Raw genomic sequence first — 20,781 nt, 5'->3', positions numbered from 1 at the left:
TTAAAGACTGTGACACTAGTGGCAGTAGGAACCTGATGAGGCGAATCACAGGAATTACTTTTGAGAGTGTGAGTTGCTGGCTTCATGGCTGTGTATGACGCCCTGTTTTAGCTCCTTTACACTGCATTCATGGACAAATCTAGATGGCATGGTCACGTCAGGGCTCTGGAAACTCACTACCTTGGCGGTTTACATGGTAAGATGCAGCATGTTTATTCCATGGTGGTTTCCCATCACTGCTTGGCCAGCAGAAGATGGTTGGTGAGTTGTACAAACTGCTGGCCAGACCAGCAACAGAATTCCCTTCCATTGATCGAAGATTTGGCACATCAGAAGAACTGGCCGATCACAGTGCTGCCAGCATTCACTCATCAATATCAATGAGGTTCGAAATTCCAAAGAGCTACCAGAGAGATATACTTGCGTGTGGTGCATACACCTCAGTGGGCAAGTTATAATTCCTGAATCACAGAGATTTTTATATTCTTCTTCTCCAAACATGAAAGATATTAGAAGTTATAGATCAGGAAGCACCCTGCAGAATCAAAGAGGATTGGCAACTCTAAAATTTGACCTCTTCATCACAGGGGAGACACGTCTACCCAAGCATCACATTGCAAGCATCTATGTAGTACTAAAAACCAGTGCCCCATTTCAAGTGTAGCCCATGACTATCAAGTGGTCAGACATTGTTGCATGGTATACGCAGAGAACCACTATGCACATCATTTGCACAGTGTAGGAGTGAAGGCACCCATACTAAATAAAAATAAGGCTGTGCCTGCAACACCAGTTACCACAAATCGGATGAGCAAATGAGCCCCACCTGTGGGGTCTTACCTCCCAGACTACAGCTTTTCGAAATTAGTGCACTATGGTGATGTTTTCTTTCAAAGAGTCAAATTACTAATTCCAAATAGATAGGGCATACTTCACACCCTACTACCATGAAACTTATCAGTGGCATCATTTGACATGGGACAAAAAATATTTCTCTAGTACTTTTTTATCTATATTGAGCATCATGATATTATGATAGAATCTTATTTTCTCTGAAATTAATTTTTTCCACGGTGCTAAACTTTTTTTTTAAAAAGTCAGTTACAACGCAACATATTACCTCTTAACTGTCCCCCTGCAAATTTTTCATTTGGCTGATGGACGACAACTGTCATTGGTTATGCACTGACCTGGATTGAGAGTTCTTTATTATGCATGTCTCTCCACTGCCCACACAACATCTTCATTAACCTCTCTCTGTCTTCCAGAGAGGGAAGCATCAATGTCCACACAACGTCCGGTGTGTGGTGCCTCTCACCTCCCTGCAGGTCATCGGACGTGAAGTACTCCCGGCTGATGTCGACCTCCACGTTGATGACCTCAAAGATCAGCGTGATGTCGCAGGATGAGAAGTCGCTTACCACCAGCCGCTTGAGATTGAAGATCGGCTGGACGTCGCTGACGGCGTACTGCTGGCTGTCCGGGAGGAGCTTGGAGAAGTTTGGAATGGGATAGCACACGTGGTCCTCCACGCACAGGGCAGCGTGAGTATTGGTCAGGATGAGGGATCTCGGGTAACGAGGGGTAGTCTCAATCACCGGGGGTTCGTAATCACTGTTGCTGATGACATCCCCAATCTGATGGAGCAGCATGTACATCAAGAGATGAACATCGTGGACATTGTGGGTGAGACTCTTCACCTTCTCCACCACCAGATAAGTAAGGTCATTGATTGTTTCCTCATTTGCATAGGTGAACTTGACACCACCAGGATGCCGGTATTCCGTGATGACGGCTTCCTGCCTCGCCTTCATGGCCTCCTGGTAGAGATCAATGGGTGACCCCGGCCTCTGGTCTGCCTCCCGGGGACTGGCTGGGCATGGCAGGGCCAGCATCAATTGCTGCTGGAAGTTGTGCGTCTCTTTGAAGCTTCTAGTGATCAAGGTCATGGTGTTCTCGGCCGACTGGCCAGTGAGTCGGATCTTCTGGTCAAACAGGCCCACCACGACCTCTTCCAAGTCTGAGAGCAGCATCACATGCTGGCAGCGCACCCTGTTTTCCATGGATTCCGTGGCATTAAGGATCACTCCACTGGCATGGGGAGCCTCTTCGAGTCTGCCCGACCTCAGCCGGGACTTGTTGACGGCCGAGTCGCTGCACATGCGCCGATGGGTTTTCCACGCTTCGCGGTGGAACTTCACGTTCTTATCGGACAAGACATACAGCGCCCTCGTGCTGAGCATCACGCAAGAAATCACTTCCTCTGTGGGACATGCGTACGTGATCACGTTCGTCCAGAGCACGTGGAGCAGATATTCGGCAGTAAGTCCTATCTGCGTGACGTTCTCGTGGAAGTACTTGACAAGTTCTCTGGCAGACATAACAGCTAAGCACTGCATGGAAGGGCTCATCACCAGCTCTTTTCTCTGGATGCAAGATGACAAATGATCCATAACTGACTCCTCATACTCTGGAAGTCTGTGTGTCTGCACTTGAGGTTTGATGTTAGGTGCAGTTATCTCATGGCCAAACTCAACACTTGGAATATCTAGTACTGTGGTATCTGTTTGAGATGAATCTAAATCTTCAGTCTCCTCAGCACTCTCCTTTTCATCACTGACCTTAACTGAAATGTCTGTGTGCTCCAGCTGCTCTGCAACTGTATCCACACTAGTGTCCTGTAACTCACTGCTGTCTACAGTTTCAGATGCCTGCTCCTTAGCATCCTCAACTGTACTACCCTGGGAATTATTGATGTCTAGGTTTGACTCACTCTGATCGACTTTGGATTCAACGTTTGAATCTTCTGACATTTCTGCTGGTTTTTCTATCCTGTCGGTCCATCCTAGCAGTGCCAAAACATGACTCAAGACCTCCGTAACTTCCGTCTCTGAGGGGGACTTACTAGCAAGTTTGACCGAGCCACTTTTTACCCCCCTGATAACCCCAACCAACTCCTCCTGCTCCTGGGCCGTCATCAGATTCAGGTACTTCTCCAGGGTGGGACCGTTGACGGCGGGAGGGGGCATGCCGGCGGCCTCGTGCCTGGGGCCGTACGTGAAGAGTTTGGGGCCCTGGAAGTAAACAGTGAGCTGGGAGAAGACGTTGGGGATGGATGTGATGCCAGCCTGGTTGTGGCGGCTCACCTCGTCCAGGATGTGGTAGGCAAAGGCCTTGGGACTCAACTTGACCTGCTGGAGTGGGCGTGGCTGGTCCGGGGGCGGCCCAGACTTGGGCTTGGGTGACCGTGACCTTGATCGTGCTCTGAAATAAATGTGTAAATTTGATCTTTCACTTCTTAAAGCTTGAACCTCACATTGTAGAGATCATAAAAGATACATCACTCTGACTGATATAAATCCACTTTGGAAAAGCTATACATTTCTATTGAATCCAATGTAAAAAACAGCACATTACATGCAGAATACACACAGTTTGAGCTAAAGACTACAAAATATTATAAACAGTACGAGCAGCTGGGAGTATGAATATTTTATGCATATAGAATAAAATTTTTGGAATGCTACGAATTTTTGCAATTGTCCTTCAACAAATCTGAAAAAACAGAACCATCTAAATAATTTCCATGCCCTACACTGTATGAGCACTTTGAAGAGACTTTAAAAACAAACCACAGAAAGCCAATAGATATGTGATACTCATTTCAATTACTGGAAACAATGGTTGTAGAGAGTAATGTAAACTCGTATATACTGCTTAATACCTTTTTGATTTGTCTTTTTTCCCTCTGCCCTCCTGTCCCATCTTCTTTTCCGCGACGCTGTCAACATCACTCCCGCTGGGGTCAGACATCTCGTTGAAGATGCTGAGCCACGCCTTGCCCCCCTGTTGCCGTAGCGACTCTACCTTGGCCTTGAACTCTGGGTCGTCTCCTGGGAAACATGCACACAGCACACAGCATGGACAGTTATATCACTGGACATAGAAAGACACCTTCTAATACTACACAAGGCAATTTTATGGTTATCCTACCTTTGCCTAAGCTATATTTGCAGGAATTTCGTCAGAGGGAAACAAAATTTGTTTGTTACACTGTAAACCCATGTTTGCAGCCTTTGGTTGGTCAAACAACAGAAAACATCTCAATACATTTACACAAGAAAGCCTTGACTATTACAAGACAAAGTACAAGAAAATGTTTTGACATCAGAGAAAACTGCACTGGACACAACTTCCAATTGTATTGTATTCTTTGACATCCATGTGAACGGGAATAAATTAAGACTACAGGATTTTACTGTTCAATACATTGCTAGAAATAAACAGCCCAAGCAATAGAAATTGAAAAATAAACTTAAACTTACAATCAAATGTCTGAATATTTCTGATATCACAAGTTGCCAATTTGTCAATCACCAGTATTGTGATTGCAATGCTTTGGCACTTGCACTCTCATGTATCAGTGACATGTATTTGAGTTTTATGATATGAAAGTTAAAAGACAGCAGCATATATTCGATACACATTTTGGCAACATACTGCTAAAAGTAATGGAATACACTCATCACATATGCGCTGTCAATACACAAAATCAATTCTAAATGTTCACAATGTTAAGGCATGTGCAGTTGAGTAGAGTCATTGAGACTCAATGGTTCCATCCCATTTATGATTTCTGTCATTATTTGTCTATTTCAACTACAAACAGGAATATGGCTTTTGGAAATCATTTTCCAAAATGAAATTTGTCACGTAAAAAAAATTGGGTTTATTTGCATCTGCAAGGCGAGCATTTCCTTGTCTGTACAGATCAGAGTGAAATCTTGAGAAAAATCTGATGTGAAGTGCCTAATGTTTTTCTACTAGCTGGACATTGGAAGTCACCTGTGAGGTTAGCAGGTAAGGAGGAAATATTAGAGCCTTTCTTGGATGAACTAGGGTCTGCTATCGCTGCCTCGTGGACTACTTTCTGCGGGATGCACCAAGCAAACAAAACAAACACAAAACAAAAGAAAAAGAAAATCTGTTGGAAAATGTGCATACTTCGGTGGTGAAATAAAAGCATAACTGATATCAAAGGAGACCGAAATTGTTTGCAAAAGTTAAAAAATGCTGTCTACCTGCTAGTTAAGCAGTTATATCTCAAAGTAGAAGTGTACCATGACAAGAATGTCATTCATTTCTGAAATGTAACAAAATAGACCCAGCTGTGCCCACACATGTACACTACCTACTTCACTTCTTTCTTACTCATTTTAAGGCAATATTTTTCCAATTTGGAAGCATGATGCAGTCATAAATGTGACTTGATTTTGTTCCTTTAGGCTGTAAAAATGTTGAATTGAAGTAGAAGACATTAAATTCCCTTGAATTTGCTTACAGCATACAATGTGCTAACTTGTAACTGGTGCTTAAGATACAAGTGAGATTAGGCAGAATATCTTTGATCTTCATTGTGCTCTTGGCTTTTTGTGCATTGCTGTCTGAAAAATGCATCTCTGTTTCTTTTCCGGACAGCTTTTGGGTAAGTTACAAGTAACAAATTGTTACAGAACTCAGAAAGAAGTGATCAACAGAAGAGTACAGTATTCTGAATTGGCTTGATCTTTAGTGAGCAAGTGCATGGAAGAAATGTGATGGAATCGTGTTACAAGAAATTTTGATGAGAGTAATTGTAACTAGGAAGGCGAGATCTGTCTACAACTTTTTCCAAACCTCGATGATGTGATGCACACTGAAATGAAAATAATGTTGTGAAGTGCACAACAAAAGGAAAGGCATTATACACAAATAATGTGGTACTGTATATCAAGAAATTCATAGCATTCCTTTTTCAGATCTGTATGAACATTCTACACAAAAACAAAATAAAAAAGAGAAAAGTCTTATAAATTAAGACTCTCTCATCAACAGCTATCAAATACATGATAACGGGTAAGAAACTGAGACATACTGCTCTACCAAGTCTCATCTGTGATTTAGTGCAATATTGGAACTGATAATGAAATCTTTTTTTTGGGGGGGGGGGAGGGGGGAAGGTTTACTCAACCTAAATTGATCTTCAGATTAGTCAATATTTTCACTACAAAATCATTTTAGAATCATGCAATGCTTGCTAGAGTCACGGCTGTTTACAAAGTATAGTATCCCTGTAAGTTGAATCATATCCTATCTTGATATGCAAAATGTAAATATCAAATCAAAGAGAACAATACCTTTGCAGTATATGCCTCTAAAAAGCAACATCTCTTGTGCATGTCTAATAAAACACACAGTGGACAGGGAGAAGTATTGGATGATCAACTGATGTACAAACCTTGGGAGAGTTGTGCTTTGATCCCACAAAGGGGCGGTAGTCTTTGGATTTCTTGATTGCCTTCAGAATGTTGACAGTGTCCTGCATGCGTGGAGGTAACAATTCATAACAAAAACGTAATCATAACAAGCTCCTGAAAGCTTTCCTCCTCATATATTTAGTGTAAGTATACATAGCATTGTTTTGTGTAACTATTCAGCAAGGATCATAGTGTCATACTTGAGTGTAGGATAAAAATCAAGACCATTTCTGCCAACCTTAAAGTTCATCAAATCGGACCAGATGGGAGTAAAATATGTAAAGACAGGAATTTTCATCACTTCCAATTACTTCACCACAAACAGATGATCCCATTAACACTAAACAGAAACACAATGGTGAAAAAAACAACAACTACATTTCCGGTAAAAAGAGAAGAAAATGCTTCTCCTACATTGAACAGTTGGCAGGTAAGAAAGATGCTTGCCATTCACATTTTGTGTATGAGCTTCAAACTTCTTCAATAACAAGTCACATTCTTTGAGTAAATGGTGGGTGATGATGCTGTGGTGGCATCATTGCATCATTGATTTAAAAAAAAATACGAAGTCCGAAGACAAGGACTTGAAAAAAAAAGAGTCTTTCCTCTCCTGTCTACCACTGCACAATTCAAAAACTGTTAAGTATGGCAGTCTTGCCACACTCTAAAACTTGTTGGAAATGGAAAGAACTGGGCCCCATTTCATTAAAAAAGTTGATATGATGGCGACTCTTGCTAGAATGGCAATTGTCATGGTAATGACAAGAATCCAGCTTCCCGACTGGCTCTTGCTATGGGAAGTTGCAATTCTAGCAAGAGTTGATATCCTAACATCTCTTATGAAATAGGGCCGTGGTCACATTTTGTGAGTCATTTTATATTTGACAAAATGGAATCCCACCTTCTCCTTCTCAGACGGCTTGTGCCCGTCCAGACTGAGTTCCATGAAGCGATCCTCAAAGAGCTCCAGGACCTTGGTACGGTAGTCCACCACGTTGGTGACAGGGTTCTCGCTGAGGAGGAGCTGCTCCAGACAGGGCAGGTTGCAGACATGCTGGATCTCCACCACCTGTGAATCAACATGAAGAAGGGGACACCAGGGGAGTAGAGTCAGTGGGCTTTCTGTCCTCCAAGTCCTTGGCAACTCTGAAAATTTACCTTCCAGGAGTTGGCTACATTGCCAGCGATACATAAAAAATGAAACAAGGGGTTTCTCGCTCTCAAGGTATTTCAATATCTGTCCTTCTGAGCACTACTCCCACATTTCTCTCTCTCTCGCTCAAACAGAGGCTGCAATTACAAGACAGCTCTATGGACGACACATTTATAAAGGCCTTGATCCTTGGGAATAAAGATCCCATCTCCTCTTTCACAAGATTCACATGTAATTCAGAAATTGTGTTGAGCTTGAAATGCATGGTTATGTGCTCATGCATTTTGAGCATGAAGATGAAGTAAATAGATAAAGATAGACATACAGCATATTTGCTTTCCACCCTCACTTGATTTCATCATGTTTTCCCCTATCATTACCTTTTCTCCAATCATCATCTTTTCTCATATCATAACATTGCATCCAAACACTTCATAAACCAATCCACAACAATCTGTTTCGTCAATGGACATCGAGTAAAGTGGGTACATATGATATGGGCACATCCTGACATCATAAGTTGCCAATTAAAACCTTATAATCGATCTAAAACTCACGTGTTCGATTATGTTTGAGCGAATGTCCAGCTTGACCAGCGAGTAGAGCTTGGAGAGGCCCTGCAGGCTGGACAGGTCATTTTTGGTCAGGAGCAAGGTGTGGACGTTGCCCAGCCGGGTGTTGAGGTTCTCCAGGGAGGAGAGCTGGTTGTAGGACAGGTTGAGGTGGGTCATGGCGGGGAGGTGCTGGAGGTGGTCCACTGCCCTCAGCTGGTTGTGACTCAGGTTCAGCTGCTGTACATGTGGCAGCAAACACTGTGGGGAGGGAGGTGGAGTGAGAATCAGCACGGAGACAGCAGCCGTGAATCCGACAAAAGAGAAAATAGATGTAGAGGGATAGTATGAAATGCACAGATATACAGCCAATCAAGAGGATTGTATATCTCAACCTGCACCACTGATGTGTGTCTTTCTTCATCAATTGGCACATACATCTGTTCTGAAACTAACTGTCGCTAAGTAAGGATTACATATCTTTTATAATCTGTGATGCATTAAAGGCGCACAGTCCCGGTAGTGTAGAGGGCACTGTTGATGATACTGCCGATCACCGTTAGCATTGATATGAAGATTGCCGAAGTTGAGCTGTCATCAAGAGTAAAGCGCGTAGGTGTTGCTAAGTAACGTTGCCTTCGTTGTCTTCTCTGCGCATTACGCAGTCTGTAGTAATGTCAGGGTGCCTGCATTTGTGCTTCTTATTATGACATCACAAAAGAAGTTTGCTAAAGCTGTCATCCCTCTCAGCTGAATCATGAGCCGAACTGTGATCGGACCACTGACTACAGTGGATCGGACTTCTTCGGACTCGGGGAAATGGGTCACAGTGTAAGCGCTAAAGAGGAGTCGCTAGCGTAGGTCTCTATAGGAAACTTGTGCCGTGCGCCCGCATGCGCATTTGACTACACCACCGGGACCATGTGCCTTTGACAATTACTTTGTTGTAAGATTGTTATTTGTCACATAGAGTGGGGTTTATGTTACATTATGATCAGACCATCCCACCCTCCCTCAAATGCCTAGGGTGAGATACAATGTACATGTAACCTGGCAAATTATAGTTAAGTGCTCAAGCACAAAGAGGATGATAAGACACAGGGCCAACGGTTTCACATTAGGTGGATATGGGAGGGGGGGGCACAGAGGACAAAGGGAGTGTGAAGAGGGTCAATGAAAAAGGGGTAGGGGTAGGGGGTGAGGTGAGAACTGAAGACAGGGAATGTGCAACTGTAAGGGTACATGTCTGCAAGTGCAGATTATTTTGCTGCTGTATGTGTTCTTATAGCTAGATCAATTTCTTCTAAGTTCTGTGATTTTTTCCATCAAAATTAGACAGCCACTCTAAATGGCTTGGATACCTTTCTCTTTTCTTTTTTTAAAATTTGATTGTAACTACATTAAAACAAAATAATGATGATAATCTGGCATTAACAACTGACATGCACTCATACTACTAAAATGCATACTGATTAGAAGGATATGCTTACCACAGAATGGTCAATACTGGTCAAGCTGTTGTGGCTGAAATCAGCCTGCTTCACTGCACTCCAGGGCGGCACCACCTTCATGAGGTCTTGACCGCTGGCTCCGGCCAGGGCCTCCCACTGACCGGCATTCGGGAGAAGAATATCCTGATGAGGGACATGAGACAGCAATAATGCTCCATTAACCCTTCACATCTCAGAGACCACATTTTCCACAGTTTTGGCGCAATATTCACTATTCCTATCATTCAATGATAGTGTTTCATAAAGGTGGGGCTGAAAATTCTCTTTCAATTTAAAATATAGCCTTTTATTGTTAATATCCAATCCTTTGTTTCAGGAGCAAAAATTCTAAAAGCATCACAACTGCTTTATCTATAATTGATTCTCAAATTGGCAACATATGCAATGAGGAAGGAGTTCCTGTTTCTCTCTCATATTTGTAAATTTTCATAAATTTCATTTTGGTTTTGTGTGAAAGTCAGGTATCAAAGGTGATATAATGACAAGAAGATGGTTTTGGCAGCAATAATCTCCAAGGACTTGTTGGGTGACGTCTTCATGCAGGAGATGAACGAGGGCAGACATGTTTGAGGAGCAAGTAATACCAATGAAGGTTCAAGTGTTTATTCATAACAATTACAGTTTCGACATAATCAGACCGACAAAAAAAATAATAATAAAATAAAAGGAAAAGTTATGGAGTTTGTAGTTCCAAAATGTTTCAGGCAGAACAAATGTTTTTGGTCACAACACACTTTTAAGCAAATGAGATGGGGTAAATAGTCTTAACTTTTTACAAGTTTATCTGCACAATTTCCTGGTCTTGAAAGAAATTTAAACAAAAAAAAATATCATCTTTGCATCAAAGTTACTGTGAACAGCAGTGACTTTTTTTTAAGTGGGAGCTTTACTAACGGAATTACTGATACTTCTGTTTCAATTTTTAACTAACAGTATTATTCATTATAAAATGATGAAGCAGATCCTAATCACATGATTGGTTGAGCTGGTTGAGAGTGTGTATGTGACTAGGCATTTATATTGCCTATCACATAATTTTGCTTATGACCGGTCGTTACTATTGAAAGTATAATGATTGGCTATTGGCACTTTCACATTGTGATGGTGACCAGGCAAAATGTCATTAATACTTCACTCGTGAAAATGGCTGCCGTGGGATTTTTAACACATACATCTTGAAATTCTTTTGATGATCTGCTTCATCATTTCATAAAATAAGTATGACACATCATTTTGTTCTGGCATTAGTACAATTACCCACACTCGGTACCTCCAAAGCAGTTCAAATGCTCTAGGCTATCGCCTTGAGTATGTGAGACTGTTCCAAAGGTACCTTGTGTGAGAAATTCTTATCAATGCCCTTAGTGATGTGTATTATTTGTAACCTGAGGGAGAGCTGTAAGGTAATATGTCAATGTTGCATCTAACCAGGAAACATCACAGAGTCCCTTTCAGGATTTTGCAGGAATTTAATTATATTCAAAGTTGAAAACTCCACAACTTTCTTCAACTTCTTTGTCTGGTTTCAATCAAACTTTCATTGATTTGTTTGTCTGGGTGTGTTCAAGTGCTCTTCTAAAGCGTACTATTCTGTAATATACCTGCACCACAGGAGCGCTGGAACGTGCCAGAAGTGTACCTTACTGTACTATACCGAGCAAAAAGTGGACCACTTTCCAATGTGCTCCAAAAGTATACCATAACCATACCAGAAGCTGGCAGGAGAAGAACGATCATGACACGCATTTATACGTCATGATGCAAAGAGTCAATTTTCTTTTTTAGGGACACCTGTAAGCAGTGTAAGTGCATCAGTTGTGTACATGACCCTGTCGTTACAAAACGTCTGACGCCCTCTAAAAAATAACTCATGAGGTACGCTTTCTCTGCAGAACGTTCGCATGCTCAAAATCTGGCATATGTATGATACGACACTCATTTACAAATAAAATGTAGCTTTAGATCGGTTCGCTTTGGTTTGCCTTTGAGCGCTCAAACGTAGCCTTAGACTTGACGGTTTTTGGTAACTTAAACACGGAGGGAAGTTTCCTTTTTTTCAAATGCATGCCAGTAGCAGACACTGCACTTTAAGGAATACAGAATGCAGGCAAGAACTCACTTGTAAAGATGACAGTGTTCGGTTCACAGCCAGGAAAGTAATGTGCCGTTTCACTTCCTCTATGCCAGCGATGAGCTTCGCATTACAGACATCAATCTACAAAGAGATAAAGCATATTCAAGTTTAATAGTTTCATACGTTACTTTCACTGTGAAATATAGTCCTATGTGTATTTGGCCAGCAACATGGCAAGTTCTCAATGTATAACTTACACTTAAATTCCCAAAACCTAATCATGAAGCCACAAAGATACAGTATCAGTCTCGAGTAGCTATAAATCTAATAGCCACTGTGAATTTATTACACTAAAGGAAAACCAAACTCTCTTGACTCGTCAGTTGAAAAAAACAAATGCAGTGATTCAACAGCTAGAGATCAAAGAAAATGAAACTTGGAAGTGTAGGAAGATTATACAACCACATAAATCATTCAGAAATCATCGAACAAGGCAACATACTGTACTAGTACCTATTAACTTTCTGAACATTTTGCTGACAAGTCTTGCATTTTCTTTAAAATGTCATAGTTGTTTCTATGTGCCCATTTGCTATAGGTTCTGTTGTCCAGTACTTATCATTTAGCAGTGTTTTATTTGAAGGCAACTAAAATGTGCATTGGATACATGTCTCTGGCCACTTACTAATGTCTAATACCAACAATGAGAGTCAATGGATGAAATAAACTTTAAAATATTTTGCATCTTTACAAATATTTCCCTCATGTCCACTTCAGTAGTGAAATCCAAGCTTCCTGAATATGTCAAACAGATAATACACTTACACAGACAGGACAAGTGATAAAATTCAAGCACTGAAACTTCGGGTAGTTATCATTGATCATCAATTTTTTCCTTCTTCTTTTCTTTTTTCTTTATTTTTTTTAAAGAAAGGTTGGCGAAGTTTTCTTGAAACTGAAGTACCTGTAGATGTTTGATTGCTTTGAAGTAGGAAAGGTCATAGGGTAATTCATCTACTTTTCTGGAGCTGGAACCAAGCCTGGCAGTAGATCCTACAATCTGCAAGGGGTCAAAAAATAGCAAGTGGAATCGCTGAAGAGATGATAAAGTAAAATGGACCAGCGAAAGGCCCTGTACTAACACACATACCCTAGGACTACATTATAAAGTGAGGGGAAAGGAAACCTACACAAATATCCATGGAGAAAAGAATTGTGGGATCAGAGTTTGTTTGTTTTTTTAAGGAAAAAAAAAGAGGAAATGGGACATGCACATGAAGACAAGGAAATTTGTACAAAATGACCTTACCATGGCATGTGTACCCTAGGTATTTCCTGAGTGATGGGAAATGATTCACAACTAGCATAGTAACCAAAGTCTTTTGTTCCAATGCCACATGACTCATATGGTACCATCATTTTAGCCTTAGAAGTAAAACAAAGAGATTTATTAATAGTATCTTATGAGTATGATTAATTCAACATCTAAATATAACAAATTGCCAGTTGGCAGCGTACGAGGCAATTAACCTCTCTTTTTATCATTACCTTGGTACACTTAGGAAACAGTTTAATTCTCACAATGTTTACCTATGAAATCCGTTGTTTTCAATTCTTGTCTTTTTTTTTCTGCAGAATCATCACGTCAAGCCCATGCATCAATTTCAAAACTTTCTAGCTCACATTCTTCCTTTGTCAATATCACAGAATAATGGCCCAATTTCCTCTATTACTGCTTGACATTCACTCATCACACAGAACGCAGACAGCAAAGTGCACAGTTCATTCTCAGCTTCCATATAAGCCAGAATTGTTGGCAAAGAATGTGCACCAGTTTGACAAATTACTGAAACACATCAGGAATCAAATGTGAATGGCTTTGAATTCTGCAAAAAAGGTTGGTCTAGAAACACTGTCACACCTGTGGATGACACAGTAGTGTACACAGACAGAAAACATTATACGTACCCGAAGATACTTAAGTCTAGACATGAAGTCCATGATGTGTCCAATGTCGCTATGGGCATCATCAGAATCTAGAATAAAGAAGAGTAGTCAGAGTTAACCCAAGAGACGAGTTTGTAATTCCACTTTGTGCATGAGCAGAAAAAGGTCATTTGAACCAACAGGCATTTTGGTTTGTTAATTCACTAAGATTGGTATCTGTGATCTCATGATTATGCACGTTATCCTTATTTAAATGGCACCTGCCAAAACATCCACCTGACAGCAAGCCTAATATTTGGCAATATCAAAAGAAAAGGGTTGTTTATTGTATTCAATACAAAACTGAAATGGATGCCTGCTAAAATGTCAACTGAGGGACTATTCTGGTCACCTGGTCTAAACGCAGATTCATTCCTTATTTCAACATGAAATCCATAAATGGTTACATCGGGCAAGCTTATACATTGTACTGCTTTGAAAACGAGTGAAGTGCCTAACCACGTGAGAAAAAAGAAAGGTCATTTGTACCAATGTATACATGAGCTAATTACAAATTGTCTGGCTTATTTAGATTAATTACTACTACATTGTAGTTAACACGCCTGACTTCTTCAATCTATTGAGAATGCTCTGCTGCAGCTTGAGTTACAGATAATTTTTTTTTTCTTTTCAAGGATCATCCCAAAAGTATTCTTTATGTCATTGCCAGTATGTACATGTATCAACCAAGTGAAGATAGAATACATGTGTATTAAAGTATTCTCACCATTCAAATGTTCAAACTTCAAAGTATTACTCTGATTAAAGTTCTACTTAGACTGGCAATTTCAAAACTCTTATCAAACATCAGCTGAATTTAAGAACATAAAATAACCCAACTACGACCAAGAATAGTGCCTATTAACAGGAAGAGTGTTTTCAAACAAATGTTGCAGACAAAATATTTATTGATAATGAGAGGGTGCTGCTTGGAAGTAAGGTCGACAATATATATGTGAGCTCATGATGAAGACCATGACAATGACAACAACAGCCATCAAAACTGCTATCATCACCACAGCAACAACATCACCACCATGTCAACATCACTGCAACTATACCACTACCACTACCATCACCACCAACACTGCAACCACTACAACTCCCACCACCACCACCACCAACATCACCACCATCACCGACACCATCACTAACAACATCACTAATATCAACACCAACACTGCAACTACCATCACTACTACCACCACCACCGCCCCCATCATCAGCAACATCACCACCACCATCAGTATCACTGACACCGACACCAACCACTGAACTCTATATAGTGTAAGGGGCGCTGTGCGCACTTAGCGAGCACTACACACCAAAAAGCCACTACACTCTTGTTACACTGTAGGTACAAGTTTGAAGTCACCGAAGTGCTGGCCGGTGGCGGCCATTTTGGAACTTTGCTATGGGGCACCAATAAGGTGCCAAGTGTTACATGGCCATTTAGTTACGAAATGAGTAATTTTGTCTACAAAACGGCATTTTGAAATAAGTCATTCCGTTGAAGAAATGTTCATTTTGTCATAAAACCAGTTCTTTTGTTAGGATATGTTCATTTTGTTGACTAAAGAGCCATTTCGTAATGAAATAGCCCATGCGATACTTGGCGCCCCATAATTTACACCAAAGTGCCTTTCCACTGAGGAATGCGCGCTTCTTCTGCGTACCCTCTGCACAACAGTAGCGTATAGTAAAGTGGGCGGGGCCTAAACATGGAGTCCTAAAATGGCAGTGCCAACTAAAGCAAAGCGCTGGCTTCAAGCACTGTGCGTAACATCACTTACACTATAGAGTTCAGTGACATCAACACCACCATCAACACCAATAGCAACACCACCAGCACCACTCTCCTTGACCACACGAAGCCCAAGTCTGACTCAGGATCCGACTCACCACATGTAGGTAGAGGCATCTTGAGGCGCTCTGTGATGGCAAAGAGCTGCATGGGAGTCATTTCACACACATCCTGACTCGCCAGAATCAGGTCTCCCTTTGCGAAGAGCTCTGCAGCCAGGGCTTGTGATACTCCATTGATGTCCTACAAATTACACGTCAAACAGAAATCCATGTATTGGTATATATACAGACATGTGATTGCCAAGCACTGTGTAATCTACCATATCATGCAAAACTTGTTTCATGGTATCACTAACTTATCACTTTATCAATCCACTGGTGAAAGAGTTTATCATGCCATACAGAATATGTCTGTCTGTTACAATATCATGCAGAGCAAATTTTTAATGGTTTGTATCATCACCGTCAACCAGCGACAGCAAATATGATATGTCAATGTAAGTAAAGAATTCAAGAAATGCCAAGATTTATATCAGCTCCATAAAATGCAAGGACTCTTCAATCTGGCTGAAAGAAATTCTGAATTAAATATAACAGTGTACGAATTAAAATCTCAGTGCATATCAAGTTTCTCCCAATCTTTGATCAATTGTAGTTGTTTCAATCTTTGTAGTTTCAAAAAACTTCACAAACAACATCAGAATTACTGTACGTAGACTGCCTGTATACACCACATACAATGCTGTATCATTGCTTTAATTTGATTGTATACACTTTTTGGGTACAATATTGCAAGTTTGCTATCCCCTGAATGTTTCCTTTTTTTTTCCCCCTTGATCTGATCGATTTCCAGGCAGATGACACACTTACGTAGATATCAAACTCCAGGAAGAGCATGAGTGGCTTAGGCATGATATGGTTGGACTGGAGGACCTTGGCCAGATACGTCTCGAGGTCTCGCTGCCGCTTCTCCACAAAGCTCTTCGAGAGGTTACCAATCAGCCGCTTTGGGGGCAGCAACGACCTTTCAACTTTCCCCTGGCTCACCAGGGTCTCGTGCAGCTCATGGAACTCACTGTAGCGATGCTGGACTGTCCACTGACAGTCCTCCACAGACACCTGAATGGTGTATACCTGGTGGAAGATCAACAAAATGATGGCTGTTTCTTCCCAGGTTTAAACTAATAATATCTTTATCTGTTTATCTTTCTATTGCTCAGTATTTTATGTGATCTTTCATATAAATCTATCCTTTCATCATAATCATCACATTGTTTTTGTTATCTTTAATTTTTACTCCAATCATATTGTGTTTATAATCTTCACTTTACATATTAATTTTTCATCATGTATGATCCACGTAAATATATTTTCAACATTCAATTAAACAGTATGAATAATGTCCTTTTCATGGACATCTTACAGATTAAATTTGAATGTTCCTATCATGAAGGTGTTTGCCCATGTAAGAATTTGAATATTCAGAAAGGGCTGGCATAAGCCTTACGATACGTGGAGATGTGATGAATAACCATTACCAAAAATATACACACATTCAATGAATTGGAATGCGCAATTTCCAGATCGGTTTCCACATCAGTTAATTTGCACAAAGATAAACAATTCTGAACGATGATGCTTCACTGCATGCTGCATTCATGAGCATATTCAAATGCTTTTATCATATGAAATTGAATGACAAAACAATGAAATTGGCTGGGAAAACCTTTTTTTTTGGTACTATTTAATATTTTGACCAGTAATAATGAGCTATTTAATCTTGATTGTACTTTCTGTAGACTACTGTAAACGTCAATATTTTCGCGCGATTAATTTTTCGCGCTGAGCGGCTCGAAAACGTATTCGCGGGTTCTTAAATTCGCGCTCCGCAGCAGGTTACTTTACTGTAGTACACATTCACTGCTTTCATCCAAAGCCTCTGCATAGCTTGCTATGCCAGCGTACGACAAGCGACGTAGCGAGCGGCTCGACTGCGAGTACAAGCACTCAAATACGTAGTACAGCTGTGACTCTAGTACCGTAGTCACGGGGGACTGTAGCATCGATGCGTGCGGTGCACACATGCATGCTACAGTACACAGCAATCTAGGGTATCGTCTCTTCGCACAGTACTAGTAGCGTAAACATGCCTGTACATTGTACTACGTAGCAGGATCATCGATGAAGCGCACACAATTCATCCCGTTCAAAATGTGCGTAGAAAATTGTGAAGATATATTCGCGCGTTTTTGAATTCGCGCTAGCCGAGCGTAGCGCGAAATCCGCGAAAATTAATGTACCGCGAAAATTTCCACGTTTACAGTAGACTGTGCGAATATGCCCTACGTTCTACTCAGAGGGATGAAGAACCTCTACTTTATGAAAAAAGAAAGAAAGAAAGGAGGTTGCGCTACAACTACACACCATGGCCAGATAATCCCTTCAAGTAACGTTACAGTTAACGTTACAATGAGCACCTGTATATCCATTTCGAAGAGCACAAAGCACAAATGGCATCCACTGTCTGAAGCGCCACACCACAAACCCTCATCCAGTTGCTGAACAGGCTCTGATGAGAAGCACCGAACATTTGGGAAGTGACATGTCTATACCGTGATAGCAGTGACCTAATTCTCATGTGGTCAGGTGTCCACACATAGATACTACTCTAGGCCTAATGTTAATGACCGCATTTACCTGTGTATATTTCCTATGCACTCCCGGGTTGGCGAACTAATGATAGCCACTGATTTAGTTCGCCGCCAATAGCGCACCACATTAGCGCATGTGTTACCTGCTATACACACACTTCAATTTAGGATGCATAAATTTACAAACTTTGTTAATCTGCCACCTAAAATCCATTCGAAATAAAAAAAATTAAAAAATCTCGCATTAACAATGGTTTTGTCCCCCCCCTCCAACTTTAGGTAGTGGCGACTTAATGGTAATTGACGTTAGATCTAGTAGAATCTACTCAACAAAATTTCTTTCTGCAAGCAAACCTTCTTTGCAAGAACCCAAGAGATTGAAGTAGACCCACTACCACTCCTACTACTTGGTACTGCTAGATTCTAGATCTATAGTATGCAGTGTGGCAGTGTCTCCTGGATTTCTTCTCAGAGCAGAGGGAGCCTCCCACCCTGTCAAAATTGGAAGGTTTAGTATTTTATTATAATTTAAACTCAAGCTTCCATTAACCATACCAATACCATAGTCGGCAAATCTGGAGTAAATTAGTTTGGTGGTGCTGAAAACAGTTAGGGAAGCCGGAAGGGGCTACGATTATCAAAGTAAATTAATTTTTAAACTAACCACTAAATTCACATTAACATGACCAAGTAGGAGTAATGATGACAGGGGAGCTGCTAACCCCAGGGCATTCCCCCTTCCTTGCCTTGTAAGTTGTAAAAATCAGTTGTAAACAGACCGCAGTTGTTAGCATGGATAGTGTTTAACCAAGGAGGTTGAAGAGATGGAGTAACAACAGAGTTATTCCCTTTGATCTATGTTCGAAGCCGCCGCTCAAAAATATTTGAAGCATGTGCCAAACAGGATCTGCCGCGCCGATACGAAGACAATTGACTCGTGTCTCATTGCATAATCACCAGCCACTTTCAAAGGAAGATCGTGTCTTTGTGATGGTAATTCTACTTTTCGCTATCCTTCTTATAAAAGCTAGGTGGTACAGACACGAGGATGCGCAAACAGAAATTGAGGAAAAAATGCTGAAATGAAAAATGAAAATTACTCGACTGGGCATGCGCGGGCACTAATCTGATATATCTATCAATAAAGAATTATACTTGAAGATTATTACATGTTAGTTTCATTTGGGGAAATTAAGTCGAAAAGTGATAAAACCAGCTTTCCAGGATGGTACAGTTTTAAACATTTTCACATAACACAGCTCTGATTTACTCTTTTGTGCAAATTTCTGAACAGAATTGACTTTTGTTTTACGTGCTCTATCATTAAGTGAAATTTCATTTCATTTAATAACTGGATAATCAAAATATGGCCGACATTATGATAACGTTCAAAATGAATCTTCAGATTGCTCAGCAAGACGGCGGCGTTGAACATCGATCATCAAAGGCACAAGTGCACTACTGGAATTCTTTTGTACATCAATAGAAATCTGACAACTGTTTGAATAAATTACAGCCAGTTGGAACTCCATGTATAAAACCTCCTTGGTTTAACTAGGGAGCTCTTCAATGTAATGCAAACCAGTTTTGCTTGGCTGTACTACCTATGACTATGCACCATCATACCACAATACAGTACGATAGCCCTACATCGACCACTGTCTTTTAAACCGACCGTGTATTCATTGGCGCACTGAACGCTTAATACGCACTTCACTGTGCGCAAAGCACATAAAAATGGATTGGCTTTGAATGTTGATGAGGATGGTGTGGGAAAACGCGAAAATTCACTGTTCATTAATGGTTTTAATCAAGGAAAAAATTTCGAATGAATATTTGCCGAATATTTTCACCGAATCGTAATGTAATGTCTATGGAAGTTTCTAAAAAGCTTCGTACAACGGCTTCGTGTTCAATACAGCTCGGTTTGCGTGCATTGTCAATGCAAAAACAGCGGTCGATCCTATACGGGCGTTACCACAGGGAGCTGAAATGAGGCCACGCAAGTTGGTCGGCGATATTTTTGCACTGAAACTTCGAATTGAAAAGGGAACTGTCAACGGCATTTAATAGAGCTGGATTTTCTCAATCACGTAGGTCAAGTTTTTTACGTAAATTTCAGTATTAAATATTCTTATCAAGCAAATAAACATTAGGCGGTCGATGAGTAGACCTAGTAGGTCCAACCATACATAGTCTAGACTCTAGGCCTATTGGGTACTGCTCACAATGTTGAAAATACACAACTCACAACTCACAACAACACAAGCCCAGCCATGCCAGGTGTCAACAGAAATTACGGTCTAGCCCCTTTGCCACTGTCATTACTACTAGCGCGTAAATTTATGCCAATTTAAGATGATAATGCTTCACCACGACAGACTCGCTCAGCTCAGTCAGTCACGTATTTCTAACTCTGACTTCTTCTACTGTGTAAATTTACTCACTGTGTGTTTCTCGACCTCCGCTGTGGACACGATACGTACTTCCCTCTTTGGTGAGGAAACCTGCTCATCGAATGAATTCATCGCTGCTTGGCTTTTTTCTAACTCACGCAAAACATATACTTGATAAGCACAAAGTTATAAAATATTCATCAAGCGCATAAATAGGCCGCCGTCAGCCAGTTTTGTCAGAAAAAGACATGATAGAACTGGAACTTCGCCTGGGTGGTCGCCACCACATAACACCGTCATCATTTAGCCAACACTGGTTGATGCACAGCTACGTACGCCTACGGCAGCTCCCACAGT

At 40.9% G+C, this 20,781-nt stretch overlaps 1 protein-coding gene across 1 annotated transcript; it reads right to left on the bottom strand.

Moving 5' to 3' along the window:
• Window positions 1–968: 968 nt before the first annotated feature.
• LOC139713696 (nischarin-like) lies at window positions 969–20,556 on the bottom strand. Its single transcript, XM_071625401.1, has 13 exons — window positions 20,476–20,556; window positions 16,248–16,511; window positions 15,474–15,618; window positions 13,554–13,621; window positions 12,550–12,645; window positions 11,631–11,726; window positions 9,491–9,634; window positions 8,007–8,261; window positions 7,198–7,365; window positions 6,278–6,358; window positions 4,846–4,930; window positions 3,725–3,893; window positions 969–3,264 (listed from the first exon to the last, which is right to left on the bottom strand). The coding sequence occupies exons 1-13, from the start codon at window positions 20,554–20,556 to the stop codon at window positions 1,179–1,181; spliced, it is 3,738 nt and encodes a 1,245-aa protein (XP_071481502.1). The 3' UTR covers window positions 969–1,178.
• Window positions 20,557–20,781: the final 225 nt, after the last annotated feature.

The sequence above is a fragment of the Diadema antillarum genome, unplaced genomic scaffold (assembly GCF_040938485.1).
Source record: "Diadema antillarum isolate AM-2024a unplaced genomic scaffold, OU_Dant_1.0 seq00002035_RagTag, whole genome shotgun sequence".
In the NCBI taxonomy this organism is placed as follows: domain Eukaryota; kingdom Metazoa; phylum Echinodermata; class Echinoidea; order Diadematoida; family Diadematidae; genus Diadema; species Diadema antillarum.
The sequence above is the reverse complement of the archived record's forward strand: the minus strand, read 5'-3'. Positions and strand labels throughout refer to the sequence as shown.